The sequence below is a fragment of the Doryrhamphus excisus genome, chromosome 7, assembly GCF_030265055.1.
Source record: "Doryrhamphus excisus isolate RoL2022-K1 chromosome 7, RoL_Dexc_1.0, whole genome shotgun sequence".
Lineage (NCBI taxonomy): Eukaryota > Metazoa > Chordata > Actinopteri > Syngnathiformes > Syngnathidae > Doryrhamphus > Doryrhamphus excisus.
The window spans coordinates 17,724,128-17,739,618 of NC_080472.1; the positions used below are offsets into that span (position 1 = coordinate 17,724,128).

Consider the following 15,491-nt stretch of genomic DNA (forward strand, 5'->3'; position numbering starts at 1 on the left):
GACCCCACGAGGTGATATCTTGCATGGGGCTCCACTCCGATTGAGATTGACCGTCATGTTTAGCTTCTTCCATTTTCTAATGATAGCTCCAACAGTGGACCTTTTTTCACCAAGCTGCTTGGTAATTGCTCCGTAGCCCTTTCCAGCCTTGTGGAGGTGTACAATTTTGTCTCTGGTGTCTTTGGACAGCTCTTTGGTCTTCGCCATGTTACAAGTTAAAGTCTTACTGATTGTATGGGGTGGACAGGTGTCTTTATGCAGCTAACGACCTCAAACAGGTGCATCTGATTCAGGATGATACATGGAGTGCAGGTGGACTTCTAATGGGCAGACTAACAGGTCTTTCAGGGTCAGAATTCTAGATGATACACAGGTGTTCAAATACTTATTTGCAGCTGTATCACACAAATAAATTGTTAAAAAATCATGCATTGTGATTTCTGGATTTTTCTTTTTAGTTTATCTCTCTCACAGTGGACATGCACCTACGATGAAAATTTCAGACCCCTCCATGATTTCTAAGTGGGAGAAATAGCAAAATAGCAGGGTGTTCAAATACTTATTTTCTTCACTGTATGTATATGTGTGTGTATGTATGTATGTATGTACGAATGTGTGTGTATGTACGAATGTATGTGTGTGTATATATGTATATATATATATATATGTGTGTGTGTGTGTGTGTGTGTGTGTATGTATGTACGAATGTATGCGTGTGTATGTATATATATATGTGTGTGTGTATGTATGTACGAATGTATGCGTGTGTATATATGTATGTATGCGTGTATGTATGTATGTGTGTGTGTATATGTGTATATATATATATACATATATATATACATATATCTATATACACACACATATATATATATATATATATATATATATATATATATATATATATATATATATATATATATATATATATTTACACACACACACATTGGACAGAGAAAGTTTGTTTTATGCTGAGTATACGTATATGTGTGTGTATGTATGTACGAATGTATGCGTGTGTATGTATGTACGAATGTATGCGTGTATATATGTATATGTATGTATGTATGTATGCATGTATATATGTGTGTGTATGTATAAGTATATATACGTATGTATGTGTGTATATATGTATGTACGTATGTATGTGTATATATATGTATGTATGTATGTGTGTATATGTATGTACGTATGTATATATATATATATATGTGTGTGTGTATGTATATATGTATGTATGTATGTATACGTATAATATATGTATATGTATATGCGTATATATATATATATATATATATATATATATATATATATACGTATATATATATATATATATACGTATATACTTGTATGTATATGCATATATATATATTTACACACACACACACACACATTGGACAGAGAAAGTTTGTTTTATGCTGAGTATATACAACACCAATAATAATAGAATAGTATATTTTTACTTAATAACATATAACATTCTAATATAATGAGAACATATTTGCATAGTAATGTATTGAAATAAAAATAATTGTCTCATGATTCTATTACTACTACATGCAAAGTTCCAGTAAAGTGTGCCAATTATCCCCGTAAATGAGTTTCTAAACATATTGTTGTGCTAAATGGATATTCAGTGATTTCTACAGCAGAAGGCTGTCATGTTAATTGCACTTAAAGAGTCTCAACCCTTTTTATAGACCAGCAAATGAAACCGAGTTGTGTCCTATCCTGGGATAAACATGTCTTGGCTTGGGGCTACGCTCATTAGCACAGACAGCATGTTTTACTGAGTGGCAAAATGCTGACTGGGGGGCTTTTTTTGTTTGGGGATAGCTGCTGCCTGGCCGCCTGCTGCTTGTGTGGCGTGCCACGGGCTCAGCACCGCTAATCGTCACGGCGTGCAGAGCTGTGCAGGATGCAACCGTGCACATGTCGGCAACTTTGAGGGTCGCAGTGATGCTCGAATGATTTCCGACTGGAGTCTGAGAAGACAAATATTAGGTTGTGACACACAGTTTGCGTATAGACCGTCAATATTGGTCGTCTCCCAGGCATCCTATAGCCGTCCCGTGTTTGCCTACCCTCACCCACTTTCATTTCCCACTTTCTCATGCCTCTGCATCATTCTTCTCCTCAGCCAAGCCATGTTTCTTTGTCATGACAATCTTGATTGGAGACATTTTATTGCAAAAACTCTCATATGTTGATACTACTTTTAAGATAGTCGCCATCTCTGTGTGACATTTATGATGACTACGTTGTGTGCTGCTGATGCTGCTTTTGAGGGATGTCAAGGGTGGGAACTGCAGAAATGGCACATTTGTCCTTTTAACCTCTTGGGGAAAGGAGGGACGGGGTAGGGTGGGGGGTAAACTTCCAAGAGGTTGTAAATCTCAGTGATTAAACTCAGCTCTTTGCCTGCTGCTTTTATTGCAGAGTGCACGGTCTGTCTGCCTGTCGCTGTGTGTGTGCACGTGTGTGTGCGTGAGTAACATCACATCTGAAGGACATTCTCAGACTGTTAAAATGAGAAAAAGGCACTTGTAGCTTGGTTACTACTGTCCTTTCTTTCATTCAAATAATAAAAAAAAATTCCATTCATGCATTACTCGACTACAATTAATTTAGTTTTCATTAACCGTACTAGTGGAGGCGGCACGGCGGTTGAGTGGTTAGCGCACAGACCTCACAGCTAGGACACCAGGGTTCAATTCCACCCTCGGCCATCTCTGTGCAGAGTTTGCATGTTCTCCCCGTGCATGCGTGGGTTTCCTCCCACATTCCAAAAACATGCTAGGTTAATTGGCGACTCCAAATTGTCCATAGGTATGAATGTGAGTGTGAATGGTTGTTTGTCTATATGTGCCCTGTGATTGGCTGGCCACCAGTCCAGGGTGTACCCCGCCTCTCGCTCGAAGACATCTGGGATAGGCTCTAGCACCCCCTACGACCCTCGTGAGGATAAGCAGTAGAAAATGAATGAATGAATCTCTGGTGTAGTTACTCTCTAAAATAACAACAAAGTTGCTAGCTCGGAATCACAGGTCTTAAAACCAAGTGCCGATTCTATCTGTAGCAGTCACAATTTATCTGTGGCAGGCCAAATATATAAGCACGTGCAAGAAACACCAGCATGGTCCTATTTATACTATTTTGACATGAAAACAGGCCTCACAGCTAGGAGACCCGAGTTCAATTCCACCCTTGGCCATCTCTGTGCAGAGTTTGCATGTTCTCCCCGTGCATGCGTGGGTTTTCTCCGGGTACTCCGGTTTCCTCCCACATTCCAAAAACATGCTAGGTTAATTGGTGACTCCAAATTGCCTTTCGCCCGAAGACAACTGGGATAGGCTCCAGCACCCCGCGACCCTTGTGAGGAAAAGCGGTAGAAAATGAATGAATGAATAAATGTACTAGTACACAAGTACATTTAAAGGTGTTTGTGTATTGTTTGCATATACTAGCATACTGTATTGTTAAAATGCACAAGTCCCTTTGTGTGTTTCTTAACTGCGGTCGTGTGGTGTGTGTTGATTACATGCACTTGTGTGCTTAGTGTTACTTAAATACAAAATTGTGTATTGGTTAAATGCATGAGTTCACCCTGTATTGTTCAAATGCACGAGAGCGCTTGTATGGAGGTTCAGTGCAATAGTTATATTATTTTCTTAGAATTTGTCAAATGTTTTTTAGTATTTTGTGCGTTTTAATATGTCGACAATGAGGACGATTGTTTTCCAGCAATATGGCACACCATCTTAATTAGGTCATTTGTCTTTCTTTTTTATGACAACTGGAAACCGTGAGACAGATGTTCGCCGAACAGCTCCAGGCTTTTGCTAAAATCTCATCGCACGTGCACAGATGGTTCGTCTGACGGCCTGCAGGTGCCACACGTCTCTGATTGTGCCATTTAAATGGCCGCCGTAGCGTCTTTAAGAGGCCGGTCATGCCATTGAGACACAGCTGGGGAGGACACCGTCACTAAGTTAGACCGATCAATAAAAGCCTTCAGCTGAGGGCACTAACATATTGCTATTCATGCTTGGGGTCTAAAATATTCCACTGCATGTCGCGTCCCAACGGGTCCATAAAGGCGGCTAATTTATTCACACGTAATAAATCCAAGTGCACCACGCCGCTTCTCGCGTGATTAGACAAACAGCCAAGATGATGCTGTGGTTCTTGTCTTGTCATCTCTAGGGAATATTTCAATGTTCAGTGCAGTGGCAGTGTTGCCATGTAATCTATTTATACCCAATGCTGGGCTATGCTTTCATTGGGCTGCTCCCTGGTACATGATGTGAATAAAGTAGATGTTTTTTTTTTAAATGCTGACTATTTTGATGAGTAAAAATGAATAATAATTAAAAATACCGTCGTCTCTCTCCACTTCTATTAAGTTTTCTTAAAATGAATAAATAAATAATCACGCTGTTTTGTGGTTGAATACAGTCTATTATTACTCAAAACATATGGCCAGTTAATAGTTGTTGAGACACACAAGCACCAGACTTGCTCACCGATGATAGGCATTTTTTTGCAAGTTTGAATTATCCCAGAACAGGTGCAATAACCCCTAATTAAAAACATAAAAGCTCCTTTAATGAGCTGGAACTCAACTCTGAACCCTGGACATCACTTCCTGTCCGCCTAGTGCAGGGGTCGGCAACCTTTACTGTCAAAAGAGCCTTTTACTTTTAATAGACGAGAGCCACAAAATATAATTTAAAAACAATCATCCAATCAATAGTCAGAACTCAGCCAGGATTCATTCAGGGTCTCACAGAAAGTCAGATTTAAAAAAAAACTAATTACAAAGATGCATATTTTTCCCATTCGGGTGTTAAAAAGTACTTGAGCATTGCGAAGGGAGCCACAACAAAGCAGCTGAAGAGCCACATTTGGGTCTGGAGCCGTGGGTTGCTGACCCCTGGCCTAGGGAACACATTTATACCAACACAGTAGTATCTTAAATTGCTTATATCTATGATAATATGAGTGTAAAGGTGACTATAGGGGTGTTATTTCATGTTCAGAGCTCTCTAGTCATGTTAAACATATTGAGAATGTCATTAATGTGCTCTAAGAAAGTATTTGTGTAATGTAGTGACTAAATTCAGGCAATTTTTTGTGAAATATTCTTGTTCTAGTGTCTTCTGCATCGCCATAGCAATGTGCAGGAGCTTGGGTTTTTGACTTTTCCCTCCCTCTCCTTTCTTTATGTGTCTCTCCACCCCCTCAATTCCTCCTTAGATGAAATGCTTTCAGATTAGTCAGTTAATTATACATGTTTCACTTGCCTCCTCACTTGTTCATGTCTACACAATCACACCAGCCCCATCATTTTTGGCTTCCCCTTTTCCTGGCTTTGACTTCGCCTGTCTGCCTTCTTTGCTTTGCCGACAATGTATCCCTCCGTTTCCATGGCAACATGTCACCGCTTGGGGCCTTGCTTGCCACTCTCCTTCCAATCTGTCACTCCACGCCCGGCGGCAGCAGCTACTCAGCCGTGTCACCATGTGAGGTTCAATGGCAAGACCCCTCTCCGGTCGCCCCCACCTCATCCAATCAGTTGAAACAACTCGGGTCCGGCCTATTAATGGCGACTCGTGCTCCCCGGGCCGAGCTAACGGCACTTTTAATAGCTCCGTGTCCGTACGGGGCTTTCTTTGTCACATTTGTAGCGCTAATGTGAGATGAATGGAGCGTCTCTCTGGAGATTATGATAATGCATTCACAGTCACGGAGGGACGCCCGAGGGGAGTGTGTGGCGCCCCTGATGTTGGTAGAAGTAATAAAAATGGCTGGAGACATTGTGGTTATTGATTGAATCCCCAGTGACTATATTTAATTGCTTTCTTGAGAATAAAACCTAATTTATCACAATATATATCACAGATCCTGCACATTGTTGGACCTCCGCCTCCTTTGTAGATCTGAATATTTTATTCATTTGTTTATTTAAGTGATGATGTGTTGCACAGCCATAGTCATGAAGGGAACTACCAGCTTTCAAAAATGCTATTTTAAGTCACGCATGTATAGCACAACACAGCATCTCTTTACTATTCTCACTACCTGCATTGTGTCACTGTGATTGTAGCGCTGAGTCATGGTTCAAGCCGTTTTTATTTATGATGCAAAGAGGTTAAAATCCCCTCGGCCCTTCTCCACGCTAATCCCGATGAACAGATGGATGGATGAGAGAGAGAGGAGAGAAAAAAGTCAGCTTGTTGCGCCACCACGGCAGCTCTCTCTCGGCTTTCCCTTCTCTTGTTTACGTTGCAGAGTGGATCCACGTTTACACCCTCTGCTCTGATGCTGTGTAATGATAAACCATATACATTATAGTACAATAATCAATTGAATGGAAGAGAAGAGACATTAATGTTGTCTTGTCATTACCATGGCAACCCTACATAGTCTATTTATACCCCTCATCATCAGTTCATGTACAATATATGGCAATATTATGCCAAGACTTTAATAAGGAGGAACCCTGCTTTAAAGCAACAGTCTGTAAAAAATTGCTGACTGTACATTGGCTTTCAACATGGAGTAGACCAACTCTGTCAACACTATATCTGAGTGTTGTTATTGATTTATACTTTTGGTGGACCAGCCTGGACGCCTCCTGTGTTGCATAAGAGTGATTAGTGTACTGTATAATATTGACACCTCGTTCTGTATCAGTAGTTTATGTACAATATATGTTAATATTGTAGTAAGACTATGTGTTTTTTGATACATTTGGGTTCTGAGGAGGAGCCTAATTCAGTGAACCCTAATTTAAAGCAACAGTCATAGTGCTAGCCTAATGCTAACAGGTTTTGTTTAGATTTGTGTGTCTTAGTCACATGATCCCGAGGTCGCAAACATTTCCATGGTTAGCTTTATGTCTCTTGAGGATCTTGAGAATATCTATTGACTTAGGAAGTTCATTGAACCACAGCTCCCCAGCGCCGGTAGCACTCGTGCAGCCCCAGACCATGACACATATAATTATCTTGATGCCCACTTGTGTTGCTAGCTATTTTAACAATAATGGTTGCGTGTTGGGCTGCACGTCGGTCGAGTGGTTAGCGTGCAGGCGTCACAGCGAGGAGACCCGAGTTCAATTCCACCCTCGGCCATCTCTGTGTGGAGTTTGCATGTTCTCCCTGTGCATGCGTGGGTTTTCTCCGGGTACTCCGGTTTCCTCCCACATTCCAAAAACATGCTAGGTTAATTGGCGACTCCAAATTGTCCATAGGTATGAATGTGAGTGTGAATGGTTGTTTGTCTATATGTGCCCTGTGATTGGCTGGCCACCAGTCCAGGGTGTAGCTGTGGTAGGCTAATGTATTCATTATATGAATGCAGGCTCTTATTAGTAAAAACAAATGCACATTTAATGCAAGTTGTACTTATTCTTGGCCTAATTTTCAAGTGTAAAAATGGCTAAATGAACTAAATGAGCTAAAATACAAATGAAGGAAGCACTGTAATTGTGAATCTAATACTGTGGTCTATTGGCCACAAGACTTGTCACTTAGTCTCTAAAGTCATTTTAATCACCTCATGCCCTATAGTAGCCCTTGCCATTTCAGCGCTATCCCATGGGTAAACAGCACGGGGGGGGGGACAATAGAATGCAGCGGATGTAAGGGAGACACGTCCGCGGCGTGCTGACCATCAGCACTTTCCAAAGCCTGCTCAAAAACAGCAGGCAGGGATTGTGTGGACGATGCGAGAACCAAAAGAAGAGACTCCAACAGTGATTACATATGATGGAGTCCGCAATGAAATCATCAGGGTTTAATTCCTTGAAGAGGTTACTCTGGAAACCTGTAGTATTTGCATACTAACGCTTTGCATAGCTTCACCGAATGCCGGCACACAATGTCAACACGAGGGAAGTGCAACATTCATCAGGTATTGTCTGCGCTCTGGTAGCAGCCTGCAAAGACCAATCCCATAGCCGGGCTACTTTCTGGTCTAAAAAAGTGGTCGAGAGATGTGAAACAGACTGGAGGCTCGCCTTTTCTTTGGGTGTTTACACAGAGCAGCGGTCTGCACATGCCTAGTTAGTGCTTCGACAGCTGTGTGATGTCATCTCCTACTACAAAGCGAGAGTCCCCTTTCCAATGTCAAGGGGAAGCAACACTGGTGTCATTAGAACGAGCACGCAAAAGGGAAATACACCACAGTATATCTCCTAAATGAAAGAATACACTAGAGTACTGTACAGAGTGGACTCTACTGTTATTGCGTGCGTGATGACTTATGCCTCTCTGACTGAAGGCTGTGCAGTGACCAACTTGGCGTGTTGCTTTAGGGACACGTGTCAAAGAGCTTCATGTCATCTTTCATAGATTTTTGCTTAAATTGTTGTTTATTTACCGTTTTTTCAGTAAAAAAAATCTATTAGCAATCTTCACTGGCTAAATGTACTGCAAAAAAGGTCAGTAAGGATAATTCATAATGCCGCCTACAGAGAACATACTAACTCCTTATTTCTAAAATCACAAATACTTCAACTTGCTGATATAGTTCATCTTCAAACAGCTAAAATAATGCATAAGGCTAAAAATAACCAATTAGCTAAAAATGTCATCCAATACTTCTCCACAAGAGAGGAGAAATATGATCCCAGGGAGCTAAATTTGAAACACTTCTATGCTAGGACTATGTTAAAAAGCCATAGCATTTCAGTATGTGGAATCAAACTATGGAATGGATTGAGTAAGGACCTCAAACAATGCACAACGATGAGCCAATTCAAGAAACAATACAAGCAGTTGATGTTTGCTAAATACAAGGATGAAGAGTCTTGAACCAGCACATGATGTGCTATATATATATATATATATCACTATACTGACACTTAATATGGTACCCATTATGTCATTGTATGGTCATATCACCTTGTACTTCAGTACGAGGTACATTATTGAAAAAAAAACAAAAAAAAACCTTAAACTATATTAGGAAAGCAGGAAGTGAACAAATGTAACAGTTACCGATTGTAAAAGTACCAGATGGAGGGGTAGGATTTAATAAGCTTTGCTTCTTCCTACTCCTTTTGGACATGTGGAACTGTGAACTGATTATGTGATGCATTCAATTGTAATCTGATGCATGTTCAAATGAAATTAAACCATTACCATTACCAAAATCCCCATTGTTAATATCACTCCAAGAGACGCATTATATCACTAGCATATGATCTTGTATGTCGTCAGGTAGGATAGCATGGTGTATCATTATAACCAAGCCCAAAGCATCATAACTTTGTGTCTGACCAATGAGACCAATTAGCGTTGTATCCAGTGTGAGCGTGATGAGCCTTAGCCTGAGGTCCCATTAGCTCACACGTTTTACATGCATGCATAGCATAGACATATGAGGAGTAGAATGTAAAGCTACCCACCATCATTTCGGATGTGTTGGACCGCAGCTGAAGCTCCAACACTGGCACAGTTCCCTGCTCTCTATTGCCAAAGCCTGTTAATGTCAACATGTTTGCGGCTTTCTTTACAAGGGGGCCGTAGAGGCCCGCGGGTCCTTGTTGCTCATGCTCGTTGTTCTGCTTGGGTGCACTCGCGTGGCACATGTTTACAGGCCAACACGTGGCATAATTGACGGTCGTTGTGTCTCATTCGTGTTTGGGACACACCACATGACCTGATGTTGCAAAATTTAAAACTATGTTTCAGCCCCTTTTTTAAATTTTTTTTGCAGGGTTGAAACAAAACAACATGGACTTCCACTTGAGCTTTGGAGTTCTTCTTATGGTGTTCCTGTGTCACATGACGTCAGCGCTGGAAGTGCCTCTTGACCGTAAGCATCACGGACATGATCCAATACACTATAGGCAGACTTTTCCATACAGTCCTAGTAAAGTCTAATAATTCACTAGAAACTGTGATATTCTCACCCACTGCACAAACTAACCCCACTGCGGTCTATTCTATCACTGTGGTTCTGTTTTCATGGTGGACAATAAAAGCAAAAGTTCTGGAAGGATGTAAGTGCGCCAACTTCCCGTGCACTAATATTTTTTTTTTTGCCGTGCCTTCACAAAACGCATGCATCTCTCCTAATACTTGTTTGGAGTGTCATTGGACTACATGACAAAAGTATTGGGTCACTTTTGCAAATATCTTCTTTCACATGTCCCAATACTTTTGTCATTGCTGTGCTGTGTCCTCGTTGCATGCAGCCAATGTCTTTTAACACAGTTGCATGTTTATTTATTGTAACAATTCCTGCTCCTGCAGTGCCCCAGCCCCCAACTATAACGCTACAGTCCCCCAAGGACTATATTTTCGACCCACGGGAGAACATTGTTATCCACTGTGAAGCCAAAGGGAAGCCTCATCCCAGGTAAGGAAATATAAAAATACCATATAGTCAGAAATGGACTTGTGTTATGATTGATCTGCTCTGAGGCGGGTGGGGGGGAAATTTAGCCTTTGCAAAGGTTGTCATGGAAACCAATCGACCAAGAAACACACCTGTCAGACTGAATTAGCAACACTTTATATAGCATGCCTCCTGCAACACAATTAATGATTCATGCCCCCTCTCTTTCGCTCTTAAAATAAAATGTTATTTTCCTAGCTTTTCCTGGACACGAAACGGAACCCATTTTGATGTGGAGAAAGACCCCAAAGTTCTAATGAAACCCGGTTCGGGCACTCTGGTCATCGACATCAGCGGCGAAAAGGCCGAGGCTTATGAAGGGACGTACCAGTGCACAGCCCATAATGACCACGGCACAGCTGTATCCAACAACATCGTCATCAGACAGTCCAGTAAGGATGTATTTAATTAGCTTTTCATTATTTATTTATAATTTTCAGTCATTTATGAGACAAGGAGAGACTGTTATTCTCCCTGCTCCTTTTCGAACATGTTAAGTCATGCAAATGCAAACATGTGATGTTCTATAGTGTATCTTGTTAAGCATATTATATGATACAAGCCATTATCATTATATACAATTCTATGCAGTGTTGTTAATGCATTTTATCCAACAATGGTGACTCCCAGGGTCCCCCTTGTGGTCCAAGGAAAGAATTGAGGCCATCACGGTGCAGATGGGGGTCTCCATGGTGCTGCAGTGCCGACCCCCAGCAGGGCTGCCGCCTCCTGTCATATTTTGGATGGATAACAGTAAGCCTTTGTTTGATATTAATAACATAAGATATATGTTGTTTAGGCGGCACGGCGGCCGAGTGGTTAGCGCGCAGACCTCACAGCTAGGAGACCAGGGTTCAATTCCACTCTCGGCCATCTCTGTGTGGAGTTTGCATGTTTGCATGTCCCCGTGCATGCGTGGGTTTTCTCCGGGTACTCCGGTTTCCTCCCACATTCCAAAAACATGCTAGGTTAATTGGCGACTCCAAATTGTCCATAGGTATGAATGTGAGTGTGAATGGTTGTTTGTCTATATGTGCCCTGTGATTGGCTGGCGACCAGTCTCGCCCGAAGGAAGCTGGGATAGGCTCCAGCACCCCCGCGACCCTTGTGAGGAAAAAGCGGTAGAAAATGAATGAATGAATGAATGAATATGTTGTTTACAGGTGGAAATTACAACTATTCATTTGTCCTGTAAAGTTAACTGCACAAATCCAAGGAAATAGAACCGGAATAGGTGCAGATTATGGAAGATCTAGACATTTTTCCATGCAGGTTATTGTGTGTAGCTGCTCTACAGGAGTCCACAACTCAATACAAAGGGTCGAAAAATGAACATTCTTAAATGGGATCTGTCCGCATCAGATTTCCAGAGGCTGCCACTCGACAGACGCGTATCCCAGGCCCTGAATGGAGACTTGTACTTCTCCAATGTTCTGTCTGAGGACACCAGGAATGACTACATCTGCTACGCCCGCTTCCCGCATACACAGACCATTCAGCAGAAGCAGCCCATCTCTGTCACAGTCCTCGAGAGTAAGCATTTTTTATTATTCTTTTGTGTGATTTATGTCATTTATGTAATGTTTTGTTGTGTTGGTCTATCTGCTTGTTTTGCATGCTTATGGTTTTCTTGTTGTTCCAGTGGATACAATGAATGAGACTGTGGCTTCTTTGTACAATATCACTAAATTTAGTGGTGAGTGCGACATTTTTAGTGTTAAATCCTCACCCTGATTTCACTCCTATTGGCCCGACCATGCCTCTCCAACACAGTCCCACACAGACAATCCCTCGTTTATCACCGTTAAGTGCTTCCAGACCCAACTGCCATCAGTCAATTTCAACTAAGTAGGATTCAATATTAATAAATTGAATATTTTCATAGTTTGAGCATCGAAAAACCTTTCTAAATAATATGTGTACCATTATTAGAACTTGGAGTTTTAGCTGGAGTACAGTGATTAATTATTAGTGAATTAATTTTTTAGGCTTAATAGATATAAAAGACATTTTGTGTTGTGTTTTCTGACCCCCTCTCTGTCATTGTGTCACACCGCCACAATAAAAGACCTATAAGGGGATCTGATTTGGTTTTGTGTCTTCTTCCGATTAGCCAATCCAGCAGGAGAGTACCGCCCAGGCTTCATGACGCCTTTGGGTGACACCAGCACCGAGATGGTTCTACGAGGAGAGACCCTGGAGTTGGAATGCATCGCAGAGGGCTTGTAAGTATGCTTTGTCATCTCTTATAGCAGCAGAATAAGTCAATAAGTGTTCCTATGTCAGGCCCACTCCGGAGATGTCATGGCAGAAAGACGGCGGAGAGCTGCCCACCAGCAGGGTGTCCTTTTTTAACTACAAGAAAACTGTCAAGATTTCAGACGTCAGTGAAGCCGACGCCGGCGACTACACCTGCACCGCCACCAATCGCCTGGGGACAGTGGACCATGTCATCAAGGTCACCGTCAAAGGTACCAAAATCACATTTTATCCTTTCTCTTTGTACTGTTCTGTCAGGTTTCTCACTTCCTTTTTTTTTTAATTCACCAGCTGCTCCTTTCTGGATCAGCGCTCCCAGGAACCTGATCCTTGCCCCGAATGAAACCGGCATTCTGACTTGCAGGGTCAATGGAGACCCCAAGCCGGAAATAAGATGGTTCATCAATGGCGTCCCGTTAGAGAGTGAGTACAATTGGTCAAGCTGTGAAAGCTCAATATATACAGTATAGCAAGTTTAATTATATTAATGATTTGGAATGCATGAGAAAGTGAAAATGAATATGCAGCAACAGAACCAATGTTGTATTAAAAGCAACATATTAAAGAGCTTACAGAGATAGATAAAGCTGCTGCATGCTAATCACTCATGGTACTTACAATGTAAACATTTGGAGGTTGCCTACAGCAAGTTTAATTATATTAATGATTTGGAATGCATGAGAAAGTGAAAATGAATATGCAGCAACAGAATCAATGTTGTATTAAAAGCAACATTTTAAAGAGCTTACAGAGATAGATAAAGCTGCTGGATGCTAATTACTCATGATACTTACAATGTAAACATCTGGAGGTTGCTTACAGCCGCAGCAGATCGCGACCCTGCGCTAATTAGACTCCCTGGTAGTGATTTGCTTTTGGAGACCACACACTCAGGGACTATAGGAGGATTAGAGGGGTTAACTGAAACATTTACGGTATACATGTTTTCCTTAAATACGGTCTATTCTGCTAGATGCCCCAGAGGACCACACCCGCAAGGTGGACGACGACACAGTGATTCTTAGCAACGTGCAGTCCGGGTCCAGTGCCGTTTATCAGTGTAACGCATCCAACGAATTTGGCTACCTGATTGCCAACGCATTTGTTAGTGTTCTGGGTAAGTGCAAAACGTCAGTATTGTATTTGGTTACTTTGTTTTGCTTTACTAGCCCCGCCCTGTCCTTCTTCTTATAGCTGAGCCCCCAAGGGTCCTCACTCCCCCCAACCAAGTGTACCAAGTCATCACCAACAGCCCGGCTTTGCTACACTGTGCCACCTTTGGCTCACCGATACCAACCATCACATGGTAAGAACCACACTTGGGACTTTAAATAGAAATGCACCACACCCCGCCCCTTCTCATTGTGGAGAATTGGGTACAATGAGCACACAAAATGGTTAAAAGTGAACTCAATTATTCATTCATTCATTTTCTACCTCTTATCCTCACGAGGGTCGGGGGGGTGCTGGAGCCTATCCCAGCTGTCTTCGGGCGAGAGGCGGGGTCCACCCTGGACTGGTGGCCAGCCAATCACAGGGCACATATAGACAAACAACCATTCACACTCACATTCATACCTATGGACAATTTGGAGTCGCTAATTAACCTAGCATGTTTTTGGAATGTGGGAGGAAACCGGAGTACCCGGAGAAAACCCACGCATGCGCGGGGAGAACATGCAAACTCCACACAGAGATGGCCGAGGGTGGAATTGAACCCTGGTCTCTTAGCTGTGAGGTCTGCGTGCTAACCACTCGACCGCCGTACAGCAACTCAATAATTAAGCAAAAAAAAAACAAAAAAACAATGATGCTGTTTTTCTACGCAGGTTCAAAGACAGCAAGATCAGCATCAAGAGCGGAGACCCCTATGTGATCCACGAGAACGGGACTTTGGAGATCAACGTGGCCCAGTCGCAGAACAGCGGGAAATACACGTGCATCGCCACCAACAACCTGGGCATCAAAGAGAACCACGTCTTCCTGGAGGTTAAAGGTCCGACACCAACCCTAAATATTATACAGGTTATCACGTAGCATGGTAGTGAACACCTAAAATAATTATGGATGTAATAAGAACAATAAATGACTTCATATCACCTCGTACTTCGGTACGAGGTACATTATTTAAAAAAAACAACCTTAAACTGTATTATGGAAAGCAGGAAGTGAACAAATGTCAGAGTTACTGATTGTAAAAGTACCAGTTGGAGGGGTAGGATTTAATAAGCTTTGCTTCTACCTACTCCTTTTGGACATGTGGAACTGTGAACTGATTATGTGATGCATTCAATTGTAATCTGATGCATGTTTAAATGAAATTTTACCATTACATTACAAACCTCTTCGGTCTTCCAGAGCCCACGCGCATCCTTAAGCAGCCTGAATACAAGGTGGTGCAGAGAGGCATGAGCGCCATATTTGAGTGTAAAGTCAAACACGACCCCTCCCTCATCCCCACCATGACCTGGCTCAAAAACAACGGCGAGCTGCCCGACGACGAGAGGTGCAGTACATCGACCACGTGGCCTAAAAGGAAATACGAGTTGAAATCGTCCTGTTTGCCGTTTGCTAGGTTTGAGGTGGATGCAGACAGTCTGACCATCAAGGATGTGACAGACGAAGACGAGGGCACGTACACCTGCATCATGAGCACAAGCCTGGACCGCGACTCCGCCAGCGCCATGCTGACCGTTGTCGGTACGCTTCCTCTTCATTTACCGCTTTCTGCGTCAGCGTAGAAATGAAAACAGGAGCTTCTGTTTTTATATTTTTCCTGCTTTTCTTCTGCCGGTTGAAATATCTGTCACTTGTACTAA

General features: G+C 42.2%; 1 protein-coding gene across 19 annotated transcripts in view; it reads left to right on the forward strand.

Moving 5' to 3' along the window:
* The window catches only part of nrcama (neuronal cell adhesion molecule a), a 36,569-nt gene that overhangs the window by 7,378 nt on the left and 13,700 nt on the right, over positions 1–15,491 (forward strand). For 6 of the 19 annotated variants that reach the window (XM_058077263.1, XM_058077275.1, XM_058077265.1 and 3 more), the window contains exons 2-15: positions 9,730–9,828; positions 9,998–10,015; positions 10,269–10,374; positions 10,612–10,805; positions 11,044–11,166; positions 11,776–11,946; positions 12,056–12,109; positions 12,527–12,638; positions 12,700–12,884; positions 12,964–13,095; positions 13,646–13,789; positions 13,867–13,978; positions 14,502–14,668; positions 15,031–15,372. In XM_058077263.1, coding sequence (XP_057933246.1) covers positions 9,747–9,828; positions 9,998–10,015; positions 10,269–10,374; positions 10,612–10,805; positions 11,044–11,166; positions 11,776–11,946; positions 12,056–12,109; positions 12,527–12,638; positions 12,700–12,884; positions 12,964–13,095; positions 13,646–13,789; positions 13,867–13,978; positions 14,502–14,668; positions 15,031–15,372 — 1,942 coding nt within the window. In that variant the 5' untranslated portion in view covers positions 9,730–9,746. The remainder of the gene's footprint in view (positions 1–9,729; positions 9,829–9,997; positions 10,016–10,268; positions 10,375–10,611; positions 10,806–11,043; positions 11,167–11,775; positions 11,947–12,055; positions 12,110–12,526; positions 12,639–12,699; positions 12,885–12,963; positions 13,096–13,645; positions 13,790–13,866; positions 13,979–14,501; positions 14,669–15,030; positions 15,373–15,491) is intronic. The other 13 variants (XM_058077267.1, XM_058077278.1, XM_058077269.1 and 10 more) reach the window with 6 other exon arrangements.